This window comes from Oncorhynchus mykiss, chromosome 6 (genome assembly GCF_057628025.1).
Source record: "Oncorhynchus mykiss isolate SJ-2025 chromosome 6, ASM5762802v1, whole genome shotgun sequence".
Classification (NCBI taxonomy): Eukaryota; Metazoa; Chordata; class Actinopteri; order Salmoniformes; family Salmonidae; genus Oncorhynchus; species Oncorhynchus mykiss.
This window is the reverse complement of record NC_143027.1, coordinates 23,059,893-23,075,089: the sequence shown is the minus strand read 5'-3', so window position 1 is coordinate 23,075,089 and position 15,197 is coordinate 23,059,893. Positions and strand designations below refer to the sequence as shown.

At 41.8% G+C, this 15,197-nt stretch overlaps 1 protein-coding gene across 1 annotated transcript; it reads right to left on the bottom strand.

Moving 5' to 3' along the window:
* Window positions 1–4,009: 4,009 nt before the first annotated feature.
* Window positions 4,010–12,203, bottom strand: LOC110525533 (ubiquitin-conjugating enzyme E2 G1). Its single transcript, XM_021605722.3, has 6 exons — window positions 11,827–12,203; window positions 9,478–9,580; window positions 9,274–9,371; window positions 8,966–9,144; window positions 8,729–8,831; window positions 4,010–8,619 (listed from the first exon to the last, which is right to left on the bottom strand). Exons 1-5 carry the CDS (start codon window positions 11,867–11,869, stop codon window positions 8,745–8,747), a joined length of 510 nt encoding a protein of 169 aa, XP_021461397.1. The 5' UTR covers window positions 11,870–12,203; the 3' UTR covers window positions 4,010–8,619; window positions 8,729–8,744.
* Window positions 12,204–15,197: the final 2,994 nt, after the last annotated feature.

Sequence of the window (15,197 nt, the reverse complement as noted above, 5' to 3'; positions counted from 1 at the left end):
TGACTCAAATGATGTTAATTAGCCTATCAGAAGCTTCTACAGCCATGACATAATTTTCTGGAATTTTCCAAGCTGTTTAAAAGCAGTCAATTTAGTGTATGTAAACTTCTGACCCACTGGAATTGTGATACAGTGAATTATAAGTGAAATGATCTGTCTGTAAACAATTGTTGGAAAAAATGACTTGTGTCATGCACAAAGTAGATGTCCTAATCGACATGCCAAAACTATAGTTTGTTAACAAGAAATTTGTGGAGGTTGAAAAACAAGTTTTAATGACTCCAACCTAAGTGTATGTAAACTTCCGACTTCAACTGTGTGTGTATATATACAGTGGGGAGAACAAGTAAATCAAATCAAATTTATTTGTCACATACACATGGTTAGCAGATGTTAATGCGAGTGTAGCGAAATGCTTGTGCTTCTAGTTCCGACAATGCAGTAATAACCAACGAGTAATCTAACCTAACAAAAACTTATACACACAAGTGTAAAGGGATAAAAAATTGTACAAAATGTACATAAAGATATGAATAAGTGATGGTACAGAACAGCATAGGCAAGATGCAGTAGATGGTATAGAGTGCAGTATATACATATGAGATGAGTAATGTAGGGTATGTAAACAATGTGGCATAGTTTAAAGTGGCTAGTGATACATGTATTACATAAAGATGCAGTAGATGATATAGAGTACAGTATATACATATACATATGAGATGAATAATGTAGGGTATGTAAACATATTAAGTAGCATTGTTTAAAGTGGCTAGTGATATATTTTACATAAATTTCCATCAATTCCCATTATTAAAGTGGTTGGAGTTGAGTCAGTGTGTTGGCAGCAGCCACTCAATGTTAGCGGTGGCTGTTCAACAGTCCGATGGCCTTGAGATAGAAGCTGTTTTTCAGTCTCTCGGTCCCTGCTTTGATGCACGTGTACTGACCTCGCCTTCTGGATGATAGCGGGATGAACAGGCAGTGGCTTGGGTGGTTTTTGTCCTTGATGATCTTTATGGCCTTCCTGTGACATCGGGTGGTGTAGGTGTCCTGGAGGGAAGGTAGTTTGCCCCCGGTGATGCGTTGTGCGAGACCTCACTACCCTCTGGAGAGCCTTTCTGGTTGTGGGCGGAGCAGTTGCCGTACCAGGCGGTGATACAGCCCGACAGGATGCTCTCGATTGTGCATCTGTAGAAGTTTGTGAGTGCTTTTGGTGACAAGCCAAATTTCTTCAGCCTCCTGAGGTTGAAGAGGTGCTGCTGCGCCTTCTTCACAATGCTGTCTGTGTGGGTGGACCAATTCAGTTTGTCTGTGATGTGTACGCCGAGGAACTTAAACGTACTACCCTCTCCACTACTGTCCCATCGATGTGGATAGGGGGGTGTTCCCTCTGCTGTTCCCTGAAGTCCACAATCATCTCCTTAGTTTTGTTGATGTTGAGTGTACTTACAAAGCATGTAGAGATCTGTATTTTTTTTATCATAGGTACATTTCAACTGTGAGAGACAGAATCTAAAACAAAAATCCAGAAAATCACATTGTATGATTTTTAAGTAAATAATTAGCATTTTATTGCATGACATAAGTATTTGATCACCTACCAACCAGTAAGAATTCCAGCTCTCACAGTCCTGTTAGTTTTTCTTTAAGAATCCCTGCTGTTCTCCACTCATTACCTGTATTAACTGCATCTGTTTAAACTTGTTACCTGTATAAAAGACACCTGTCCACAAACTCAATCAAACAGACTCCAGCCTCTCCACAATGGCCAAGACCAGACAGCTGTGTAAGGACATCAGGGCTAAAATTGTAGACCTGCACAAGGCTGGGATGGGCTACAGGACAATAGGCAAGCAGCTTGGTGAGAAGGCAACAACTGTTGGCGCAATTATTAGAAAATGGAAGAAGTTCAAGATGATGGTCAATCACCCTCGGTCTGGGGCGCCATGCAAGATCTCACCTCGTGGGGCATCAATGATCATGAGGAAGGTGAGGGATGAGCCCAGAACTACACGGCAGGACCTGGTCAATAACCTGAAGAGAGCTGGGACCACAGTCTCAAAGAAAACCATTAGTAACACACTACGCCATCATGGATTAAAATCCTGCAGCGCACGCAAGGTCCCCCTGCTCAAGCCAGCGCATGTCCAGGCCCGTCTGAAGTTTGCCAATGACCATCTAGATGATCCAGAGGAGGAATGGGAGAAGGTCATGTGGTCTGATGAGACAAAAATAGAGCTTTTTGGTCTAAACTGCACTCGCCGTGTTTGGAGTAAGAAGGATGAGTTTAACCCCAAGAACACCATCCCAACAGTGAAGCATGGAGGTGGAAACATCATTCTTTGGGGATGCTTTTCTGCAAAGGGGACAGGACGACTGCACCGTATTGAGGGGAGGATGGATGGGGCCATGAATCGCGAGATCTTGGCCAACAACCTCCTTCCCTCAGTAAGCGCATTGAAGATGGGTAGTGGCTGGATCTTACAACATCACAACGACCCGAAACACACAGCCAGGGCAACTAAGGAGTGGCTCCGTAAGAAGCATCTCAAGGTCCTGGAGTGGCCTAGCCAGTCTCCAGACCTGAACCCAATAGAAAATCTTTGGAGGGAGCTGAAAGTCCGTGTGCCCAGCGACAGCCCCAAAACCTGAAAGATCTGGAGAAGGTCTGTATGGAGGAGTGGGGCAAAATCCCTGCTGCAGTGTGTGCAGACCTGGTCAAGAACTACAGGAAACGTATGATCTCTGTAATTGCAAACAAAGGTTTCTGTACCAAATATTATGTTCTGCTTTTCTGATGTATCAAATAATTATGTCATGCAATAAAATGCTAATTAATTACTTAAAAATCATACAATGTGATTTTCTGGATTTTTGTTTTAGATTCCGTCTCTCACAGTTGAAGTGTACCTATGATAAAATTACAGACCTCTACATGCTTTGTAAGTAGGAAAACCTGAATAATCGGCAGTGTATCAAATACTTGTTCTCCTCACTGTATATTTTTATATATATATATATATATATATATATTTTTTTTTTATTAACTTATAAAAATGTCTAAAAGCCTATTTTGGCTTTGTCATTATGGGGTGTTGTGTGTAGACGAGGGAGAAAAACAATTTAATCAATTTTAGAGTAAGCCTGTAACGTAACAAAAGGTGGAGAAAGTCAAGGGATCTGAATACTTTCCGAATGCACTGTAGATGGGTGTGTTAATGAAGCCTTGATCTGAATGAATCACACAATGTTTGTTTTCATTTTTGATTGAGTAACATGTTAATGGGTAGGCTATTAGCTCAATCATCAAGTATCACCATATTAACATTTAGATATGCCACAAACAACAATTAGAAAATATATGAATTCCTATAGGCCTACCTCCTGGCTTGTGGCGTCTAATACACCACATGCAGGCTATTGCATTTCAGGTCTCGGTTTCACACTGTTTTTGACACACAAAACACCCTATAGTTTCAGACAATGCATAAGTTGAACAACCAGTAGGCTATACATACCCAGATCTATGATTCTACATGTTATTGGACTCTGCAGACCTATAACAATGAAATAATAGAAACTTGACCTGAGATGTTTACATTGAAGGCAATATTACAAAAGTTCGAATAAGTCATTAAAAACAGGTCTATACATATAAATTAAATTAATTACCATTCATTACAGAAGCATAAAATTAGCTATTTTTGTAAGCCTACCTTGTTGCTAAAATGCAGCTAACACTGCGTTTTATCAGACAAATGTAACATGTTTTTCATGACTTTGTACTGACATTCTCTCCTGGTCACTGTAACAAATCAAGGTCAATTTTAATATTAGTAGTTAAGCTTACAGAGCCATGGTCGCATGACCAGAAGAGAATTTCAATCCTTTGGGCGGATTCAGCACAGCCTTGACAAGAGGTTATATAAAGTAATCTTGCCATCCGATTAGACTATCACTAGATAAATACAACTAAATAGGTCAAACAAAAATACAAAAAGACCAAGAGTATATGACAGTTAATACATTTTATTGAGCTCATGTCAAATACACATTGGATAAACAAAGTGGTAAAAACAACAAATGAGGGATAAGGTGAGATATCAGGATTACTTGGATAAACACCATTGAGATTATCTGAGTGTATTGCTTCAATGTTTTAAATGCACTGAGTCTCTTTTGTAAATACAGTGATTAACAGTCTGAGGTGGTCATGTTAGCAAAACTAGAGGAAAAAGGTCATTTATGAGTCATAAAGCCTACACAGTACCATACATTTTACATCATTTGTCACATCCAATCATATGAATATCTGCATTTGTATGCAATCCCAGCATAGCTAATTTGTTAGCAAGTAAACCTGCAAACATGATTGTATGTCATTAGTTGTTAGTTTAAGTATTGGTCAAGGCTTTGACATTGATGATGATGATTTGGTGTAGGTTTTATGGTGGTTCTAATGAAAAGAACACTATCAAAGCAAAGTAGGATTATCAAGCCTATGGCAAAGCCCCCCACCACAATTTAAACATTGATTGTTGTGCATAATCTTAAATCAACATGCACCATAATTGTCCATATTAATTCACAATAACACTTGATTCCAGATTACTTTTTTCCAGAGGAATTTTCATTCCTTTTCACATATCAACGAGGACATGGAAAACATATAGCTGTCTGGGTTTTCCGTGCATTTGCAAGATAGAACAGCTGCCTCCGGGTTAGAGAAGGTGTAGCTATTTGTCAATAACAGCTGGTACATGAGATCTAATATTAATCAAGTCTTGAGGTTTTGCTCCCCTGAGGTAGAGTATCTCATGATAAGCTGTAGACCACACTATTTACCAAGAGAATTTTAATCTATATTTTTCATAGCTGCCTATTTACCACCACAAACCGATGCTGGCACTAAGACCGCCCTCAACGAGCTGTATTAGGCCATAAGCAAACAAGAAAATGCTCATCCAGTGGTGGCGCTCCTAGTGGCCGCGGACTTTAATGCAGGGAAACTTAAATCCGTTTTACCTCATTTCTACCAGCATATCAAATGTGCAACCAGAGGGAAAAAAACCTCTGGACCAACTTTATTGCTCACACAGAGACGCGCACAAAGCTCTGACTCGCCTTCCATTTAGCAAATCTGACCAGTTCCGGGATTCTTCCGGTGGCGTGAGGAGTACACCACATCAGTCACTGGCTAAATCAATAAATGCATCGATGATGTCATTCCCACGGCGACCGTACGTACATACCCCAATCAGAAGTCATGGATTACAGGCAACATTCACACTGAGCTAAAGGCTACCACATTCAAGGGGCGGGACTCTAACCCGGACACTTGTAAGAAATCCCGCTGTGCCCTCCGACGAACCATCAAACAGGCAAAGTGTCAATACAGGACTAAGATCGAATCGTACTACACCGGCTCCGACGCTCGTCGGATGTGGCAGGGCTTGCAAACTACTATGGACTACAAAAGGGAAGCACAGCCGTGAAACAAGCTTACCAGACAAGCTAAATAACTTTTATGCACACTTCGAGGCAAGCAACACTGAAGCATGCATGAGAGTACCAGCTGTTCCGGATGACTGTGTGATCACACTCTTCGTAGCCGATGTGCGTAAGACCATTAAACAGGTCAGCATTCACAAGGCCGCAGGGTCAGATGGATTACCAGGACGTGTACTGCGAGCTTGCGCTGACCAACTGGCAGGTATCTTTACTGACATTTTCAACCTGTCCCTGGCCAGGTATGTAATACCAACATGTTTCAAGCAGACCACCATAGTCCCTGTGCCGAAGAACACCAAGTTAACCTGCCTAAATGACAACCGACCCATAGCACTCACGTCTGTAGCCATGAAGGGCTTTGAAAGGCTGGTCGTGGCTCACATAAACACCATTATCCCAAAAACCCTAGACCCACTCAAATTTGCATACCGCCCCAACAGATCAACCAATCAAATGTATTTATAAAGCCCTTCTTACATCAGCTGATGTCACAAAGTGCTGTACAGAAACCCAGCCTAAAACCCCAAACAGCAAGCAATGCAGGTGTAGAAGCACGGTGGCTAGGAAAAACTCCCAGATGACGCACTATTGCACTCCACACTGCTCTTTCCCACCTGGACAAAAAGGATAACCTATGTGAGAATGCTATTCATTGACTAAAGTTCAACACCATAGTGCCCTCAAAGCTCATCACTACGCTAAGGACCCCGGCACTAAACACCTCTTCTGCAACTGGATTCTGGACTTCCTGACAGGCAGCCCCTAGGTGGTAAGGGGAGGTAACAACACATCCGCCACAGTGATCCTCAACACGGTGCCCCTCAGGGGTGTGCGTGCTCAGTCCCTTCCTGTACTCCCTTTTCACCCATGACTGCATGGCTATGCACGACTCCAACACCATCATTAAGTTAGCCGACGACACAACATTGGTAGGCCTGATCACCGACAACGATGAGACAGCCTATAGGGAGGAGGTGAGAGACCTGGCAGTGTGGTGCCAGGACAACAACCTCTCCCTCAACGTGATCAAGACAAAGGAGATGATCGTGGACTACAGGAAAAGAAGGACCGAGCATGCCCCCATTCTCATCGACAGGGCTGTAGTGGAGCAGGTTGACACTTCCTTGGTGTCCACATCACCAATGAACTGTCATGGTCCAAACACACCAAGACAGTCGTGAAGAGGGCACGACAATGCCTATTCCCCCTCAGGAGACTGAAAAGATTTGGCATGGGTCCTAAGATCCTCAAAAAGTTCTACAGCTGCACCATCGAGAGCAACACCACCTTGTATGGCAACTGCTCGGGCCCCAACCACAAAGTGATATAGAGGGTCAAAGCTTCCTGCCACCCAGGACCTCTATACCAGACAGTGTCAGAGGAAGGCCCTAAAAATTGCCAAAGACTCCAGCCACCCTAGCCATAGACTGTTCTCTCGCTACCGCAGGGCAAGCGGTACCGGAGCACCAAGTCTAGGTCCAAAAGGCTTCTTAACGGCTTCTACCCCCAAGCCATAAGACTCTTGGACAGCTAACCCCTCCATTTTTACACTGCTGCTACTCTCTGCTTATTATCTATGCATAGTCACTTTACCTCTACCTACATGTATATATTACCTCAATTACCTTGACTAACCTGTGCCCCCTCACATTGACTCTGTACCGGTACCCCCTGTATAAAACCTTGCTACTTTTATTTTATTGTTGCTCTTTAATTATTTGTTATTTTTATTTATTGTTTACTTCAGTTTATTTTAGTAAATACTTTAACACTTTTTCTTAACTGCATTGTTGGTTAAGGGTTTGTAAGTAAGCATTTCAGGTCTACACCTGTTGTATTTGGCGCATGTGACAAAATTGGATTTGATCAACAAACCAACAGCAAAATCCCATATAATAAGACATAACAACTCTAGATGCCTTCTGCATATTGTGAACTGTTTTAACGAATGGTGTAATTGCATGCCTCCCAGTGATGTACCACCTGGTAAACAGATGGTATATGGCAGTTATTATCATGAGACTTTTGATAGTCCTTAGAGCAAAGAAAAACAGGTTGTCCACAAGAGGCTGCACCCATAACTAAAAATTAGACTGCCTTAGTTTGAGGCTTTTGTAATCATATCATCTGAATACACAAATCAAAATATAAATATTGTGGTAATTGTGAATTGTACAAGATCTGATCAAATACACATGCACCAAGAAGCCAAATGTGCCACCCATCACCCAGAAACAACCTCAGAGGGTCAAGTTCTATGTCACTTACAGCTCCCATGTAACACTAGACTAAGAACAAATAAAACATCCATAAAACCTGAAAACAAATGTGTAATCCTTTTAAATTGAGGTAAATTCAGATGCCAGCAAACCGGTATATCCACTGAATAATCATAGCTTAAGTCTTAACATAACTTTTTGGTTGGTTCGGAAAGTTTCATTAAAACGGAGTGAGTAGGACCTCAGAGACTTGACTGGGACATGATTGGTAGCAGACATTGTGATTATCTGGGTAAAGGACCCAGTCAACAAGCACACTCACAAACCCTCCAGGGAGAGAAAAACCACCACGAGAGAGTAGAACTAACATTAGGCAAGAGGGATCAAATGACTGTGGAACGACAAAAACATGTTTGACAAGGTTTTGCAGACAGGCCGACATTATGTAAAGGTGATTGTGAGGATGGGACACTTGGTGAGAACCTAATAACGAGAAGAACTTTCACGTCTTTTAAATTCTTCAAGCACAACAAACAAATTGCATAAGAAACTTGATACGAAGTAGAAAAACTGTTAAGCAGCAGATAAAAAAGCATGTTAATTTACAGTAGTGACATCTTACATCATTGCAACCCTGTACATGTGACTATTAAACTTGAAATCTAATCTATATTTTTCCAAAATAAATTCACTTAAATTCCAGTTAGGAAATGGAGGGACATTTTCACTGGTAAGTTTCTCAAATTCATTCCTCTTACGAAAAACAACAACCTCTCAGAAAAAAGAAAGAAAAGGTGTCTGACCAACCAAATCCCTTCAATGGCAAAAGAAGGGGTGCTGAAGCCTTTTGCTGAACGGACTATTTGCCTTCTGAACCCATTTCCTTTAGCTGGATGGAAGAGAGGAAAAACAGAACATTACAAAATACTGACTGCATTTCTTCCAATAGCAACAAGACTGGGTGAAACACAGATTCTAGGTGTATGTTGCTTACTCACCCATTGAGTTTGGGTTCTAGTCAAATGCCATCTCCTGGCTTTTCCGTACACAGCAAGCCACCTTCCTCTTGAATTCACCATTTGGATCCTCCCTCCACTCTTTCTGTGGGACCAGCGCAAACTCCATTTCAAAATCTCAAGAGCACAGTTGTCCTTGTCACTTTGACACAGGTTCTGGAAGTACTTGGCTACTGTAACACACAGTCTGTGTTAAATACATGTATTATTACAACTCACCGCAGCATCCACATTAGCAGGCGATTCACTGTTTGGGTCGGCCAGCATGGAGATTACACTGATCATAATCGTCTCTACAGTGTGGATAGGAAGCCAACGTTCCTCTGGCTTCTCATAGCCAAACTTGTCCTCTCCTGGCTCATGCAGAATTGAGATACATACATCGCCATTCTTGGCCACTAAGAAAGAGATGAAAAGTCATTATATACATTAGCAAACATGGTAGGAGACACATAAATCCCACTAATGATTATAAAATATTACAGTGCTAGGTTTAGTAGGGCTCAAAGTGTTAACAGTGTGTTTACCATTAGGATGCCAGATTTCAGTGATGAACTTCAACTTGGGAGGCCGTAGAGGATAATCATAGGGAAAGGTCAGGTATGCTTTAAAAAAACCTCCTTCGCTGTAATAGAGAGAACAGAGAAAGCAAAGCAGTCATCCCCATCTGAGAGTACATTTAAAATATGTACTCCTCCTCTTTCAGAATAGCAACCTGTGTCTTAACTTACAAAAGGGTGTCTTGTGGCCCTATGATGACAACCTCCCATTTGTATATATCGTCATCGTCTATTAGGCCAGCTGAAAAGCCCTCCACTGGGTTCTTGTTGAGTTCTGAAATAGAAAGACACGAGGTAACAAAATGCAATAAACTAAGAAAAAAACACAGAAAAGTGGAATGCTGTGTAGACAATGAGTGACAGGTACCTATTGTCAGTGGTGCCAATTGAAAAAGTGGCCTGTATGTTGCCCACATCAGGTGCATATGACTATCCATTGTAGGAAATAATGTGCATGATGTCTGAACCACCGATATTAAGAAAAGATAAGTTAAACCTGTTTTCTAAAATACAGAAAGGGAGGGGGTTAGTGTACAATTGAATTAAAAACGTGTATATCAGGCATCCCCAACTGGTGCCCCCTGAGTTGGTTTTATTTGAACCCCCCCAAAAAAATAAACACACCAGGAAATCAGTTCCAAAAATTCCCACACATAAAAGGAAGACATATGTGATCGTATACAAATGTAAGCAGGGTTTGAAATTATCATGTTTTTGTCAAATATATCTATTTGGGCTACTTGCAGTCAATTTGTAGTCTACAAATGATTTGTAATTACACTACATGACCAAAAGTATTTGGACATCTGCTTGTTGAACATCTCATTCCAAAATCATGGGCATTAATATGGAGTTGGTTCCCCCCTCTGCTGATATAATAGTCTCCACTCTTCTGGGAAGGCTTTCCACTAGATGTTGGAACATTGCTGCGGGGACTTGCTTCCATTCAGCCACAAGAGCGAGTGAGGTCGAGCACCGATGTTGGGCAATTAGGCCTGGCTCGCAGTCGGTGTTCCAATTCATCCCAAAGGTGTTCGATGGGGTTGAGGTCAGGGCTCTGTGCAAGCCAGTCAAGTTCTTCCACACCGATCTCGACAAACCATTTCTATATGGACCTCGCTTTGTGCACCGGGGCATTGTCATGCTGAAACAGGAAAGGGCCTTACCCAAACTGTTGGCACAAAGTTGGAAGCACAGAATCGTCTAGAATATAAGATTTAAGATTTCCCTTCACTGGAACTAAGGGGCCTAGCCTGAACTATGAAAAACAGCCCCAGACCATTATTACTCCGCCACCAAACTTTACAGTTGGCACTATGCATTGGGGTAAGTAGCGTTCTCCTGGCATCTGCCAAATCCAGATTCATCTGTTGGACTGCCAGATGGTGAAGTGTGATTCATCACTCCATAGAACACATTTCCACTGCTTCAGAGACCAATGGCGGGGAGCTGTTGACATTGCGCATGCAGTTGCTCAACAATGGAAACCCATTTCATGAAGCTCCCAACGATCAGTTATTGTGCTGATGTTGCTTCCATAGGCAATTTGGAACTTGGTAGTGAGTGTTGCAACTGAGGACAGATGATTTTTACGCCCTTCAGCGGTCCCGCTCTGTGAGCTTGTGTGACCTACCACTGTGCTGTTGTTGCGCCTAGACTTTCCACTTCACAACAACAGCACTTACAGTTGACCTGTGCTGCTCTAGGTGCCACGTTGACAGTCACTGAGCTCTGCCATTCTACTGCCAGTGTTTGTCTATGGAGATTGCATGGCTGTGTGCTCGATTATATACACCTGTCAGCAAAGGGTGTGACTGAAATAGCCGAATCCACTAATTTGAAGGGGTGTCCACATACACTCAAGAAAAAAAATCGTCCCGCTGCTGAATCTAGTTGATGATCCCTGGTGTATATGCTAGCTGTTAACAGCTAATGGAGTTTGCTACAGTGATGCCATTGCCAGAACCAGTGAACTGGCTAATAATTATGTGATTTTCCCATCACTGACAGATGGGTATGGGGCTGATTATTCCTTTGTTATCTTGTCAGCTAGGAAGCAGCCTATAGCAAGCCAGATCATGTAAATCGCTAACTAGGGTTGTGATTTACAGCAGAGGTTTGTGTAAAATTAGATTAAGGCTAGATAACGCTAGTTATTTCCACCATACCTCGAATCAGTAACAAAAGGTTGATTTTCTAGTTAAATTAGCCAGCTAACGCTGCCTGGTGACGTTCTCACTAACAGTCAAAATGCTAATGATAGCTAACCTTAGTTCGCCAGTTTAGACTTGTTCAATGCATAACGTTAGATGGGGCTAGTGAAGTTGAATTCAGTCATTTTAACAAATATGATAAATTAGCGGAAAAAATATTATCTAGAATGTGTTTTACAGCCGAGATAATTGGATCGCGCTAATGTAATGTAAACAAACAATCACGACTGCCGTCGAGGAAGCCCGGCCATGGAAAGTTAGCTAGGCTAGTTTAGGAGTTATTTCTTTCTTTGAATCTTTGGCTTACCTGCCAATTGCTTTCGAAGAAGTAGTGCTGATTGTTCAGTCATGGTATGTGGGCTTCAACAAAAATAAATGCTTCGCCAAATAGACCGGCACAGTGGACGCGTCATACTACCCATAAAAACCTAGCGGTAAAACCCGGTAATGGTTCCAATCGTTTTTTCCCCATTCATTTTTGCATCGGGAATTTTAGAACTACTTCATATAAGGTCTGTGTTTCGTGTAGATTTACCCTGGCGGACGTTTTGAATGCCATGCAATTCTCTATCGGACAAGTAGAATATTCTCAATAGATTGGCCTCAATTTACTCCCCAAAAAATCTAAATGCTAATTAGCAACAGAGAAGACCTCAGCAAGACTACACATTCCTGCAGAAAGCTACTGCATGTCATCTCTAGCCCAAGCCATGCATTTGCATCCCCTTTCTCTGTTTTAGCTAGCCACTAACTACACTTTAGCTAGCTAGTTAGCAGAGCAGTAGATCAACAAATTGTTGTTTTACTTAGCCTAGATAATTGTTTGCACAGTATGTGACGTTGGTGTCTTTCAGACCTTATGGCATTTTTCATGGATGAGCATAAGAACATTAAAAGGGGAGAAGACCACTAAAAGTCTGGCCATGTGGAGAGGGGCAATTTACCGGTTTGCGTTTGGTCAGGGCCAGCATGAGGGATAAAGTTTATTGTGTCAGTGAGTCTAGCTATTAAGTTAAGTTTGAGCATCATAGCAGTAATGTTTTCTATACAGCGGTCAACATTCTACAAAGGAAAGAGCCACTTAATAAATTATATAATCATTAACCAGATACCAGACTGACAAGTGATAACTCAGTACTAGAATATTGTCATTGATGAGAATGAATCAAAAAAATATATATTCAAAATTGACTTTGTTTAGACATCCAGCCTGTATTGTAGTTTCATGACCAGAGACAGATCTTCAAAGGCACAGTATTTATTTATCCTGAGCGGTACATGCGTTCACACAGTCATGATTTATAGGATCCTTCCCACTGTATGATTAATATGTCAAGTGATAAAATCCCAAGTTATCAATTAAGTTTATGGAAAAACTGCAATTGTCCTCGTGAAAATGACCGTTTATTAAATATTCTACAGCTGTAATGTCATCAATCAAATCAAACTTGATTTATATAGGACATTTCTTACGACAAATGAATTTCAAGGTGTTCACTGTCTTTGGATGGAGCGTTGTCTGTAAAGTGGGGCACAGATAACGAAGAGGAGGGCATTCAAAATGGCTACAGGGATGGATGTGCAGTAGTCAGGGCTTTGGGTCACAGGGTCTGGGATCCTGGGTACCTCACCGGAGTGTCGGATGGGCACCACAGCAGTGGTGGAGGTTAAGCGACCCTATGGTGCAAGGGACCTTACCATTGAAGAGGCAGTGAAGTCTAAGGATTGCTATATCAAGGAGGGAGTGTATTACAGTCTCCGTAAAGACCATCCTTACTGGCATCAAGTCCAATGTCAACTCCACATTACTGGAAGGGGCCCCTGTTTCTTCGTTGTGTGAACATCCGTAACCTCCTTCACCAAAGCCGTTATGCTATAAATGCCATTATGCTACAAATAGTTATTTTATGGTTTAAGTGATCAAATGAACTAGCAAATATTTCATATTTGGCAATTACTACTTCAGTAGGGAATACACTTTATTCAGTGACCTTAGGTAAAGAAACGTTTTGATCTGATCAACACATTGTTAAAAAAATGTATGAACTGCAATTGCTAAATAATTCCAATAGATGGCAGCGTAAGACCACGAATGACATTTCAGAAGATTATTTTTCTCCCATCTTGGCCAGCCGGACCAACCTAACTACCTGGCCGCCAGACCTAGCTGCTTGGCCGACCAGACCTGCCTGACTGGCCAAAATAGCATGCAACCAAAGACTATATGTCCCATGATTTTCAAAAAATGGGCACTCATGACTTTACAGGTATTAGGCCTGTGTTGCTTTTGGAAGAAAAAAATATATTATACTGAACAAAAATATAAAGGAAAAATTTAAAGTGTTGGTCCCATGTTTCATGAGTTGAGTTGAGTTGAGGTGAGGGCTCTGAGAATCTGGTTACAGGAAAATAACCTCTCATTCAATGGCAACAAAACAAAAGGAGATGATCGTGGACTTCAGGAAACAGCAGAGGGTGCACCCCCCTATCCACATTGACGGGAACTCAGTGGAGACGGTGGAAAGCTCCTCTGCGTACACATCACTGACAAACTGAAATGGTCCACTCACACAGACAGTGTGGTGAAGGTGCAACAGCGCCTCTTCTACCTAAGAAGGCTGAAGAAATTTGGCTTGTCACCCAAAACCCTCACAAACTTTTACAGATGCACAATCGAGAGCATCCTGTTGGGCTGTATCACAGGCTGGTAGGGCAACTGCACCTCCATGAACCGCAAGGCTCTCCCAGAGGGTGGTGCTGTCTGCACAACATATCACCGGGGGCAAACTACCTGTCCTCCAAGACAACTACAGCACCTGATGTCACAGCAAAGCCAAAAAGATCATCAAGGACAACAACCACCCGAGCCACTGTCTGTTCTCCCCGCTACCATCCAGAAGGCGAGGTCAGTACAGGTGCATCAAAGCTTGGACCGAGGGACTGAAAAACAGCTTCTATCTCAAGGCCATCAGACTGCTAAACAGTAATCACTAACTCAGAGAGACTGCTGCCTACACAGAGACTCATATCACTGGCCACTCTAATAAATGGATCACTAGTCACTTTAAACAATGGCACTTTAATAATGTTAACATATCTTACATTACTCATATGTATAAACTATGCCTTATACCATCTATTGCACCTTGCCTATGCTGCTCGGCATCGCGCATCCATATATTTCTATGTACATATTCTTATTCCATCCCTTTAGATTTGTGTGTATTAGGTCGTTGTTGGGAATTGTTAGTTTACTTGTTAGATATTACTGCACTGCCGGAACTAGAAGCACAAGCATTTCGCTACACTCGCATTAACATCTGCTAACCATGTGTATGTGACCAATAAAATTTGATTTGATGTTGTGTAATTGTTAAATATTACTTGTTAGATATTACTGCACTGTCGGAACTAGAAGCACAAGCATTTTGCTACACCCGCAATAACATCTGCTGAACACGTGTATGTGACCAAGAAAATTTGATTTGATTTGGTCTCCTTTTCACCTATGTAACACCTGATTTACTTAACAAGGGGGCACATCCAGGTAAGTCATGACGTAGCACAAGTGGGGGCTTTCCTCTTTTGTTCTCCGTTGTTCCTCAAGCAAAATGTCATGGATTCCCATCAGACCAACAACTTGAATGCCTAAAAAGTTGTCTAAAATGTAGTGTGTGT

Coding starts and splice junctions, on each gene's coding strand:
- LOC110525533 (XM_021605722.3), bottom strand. CDS start 11,869: ATGACTGAACAATCAGCACTACTTCTTCGAAAGCAATTGGCAG. Junction 9,581..11,826: donor TCTTCGAAAGCAATTGGCAG/GTAAGCCAAAGA, acceptor TTTCTATTTCAG/AACTCAACAAGAACCCAGTG. Junction 8,832..8,965: donor CTGCTAATGTGGATGCTGCG/GTGAGTTGTAAT, acceptor CTGGTCCCACAG/AAAGAGTGGAGGGAGGATCC.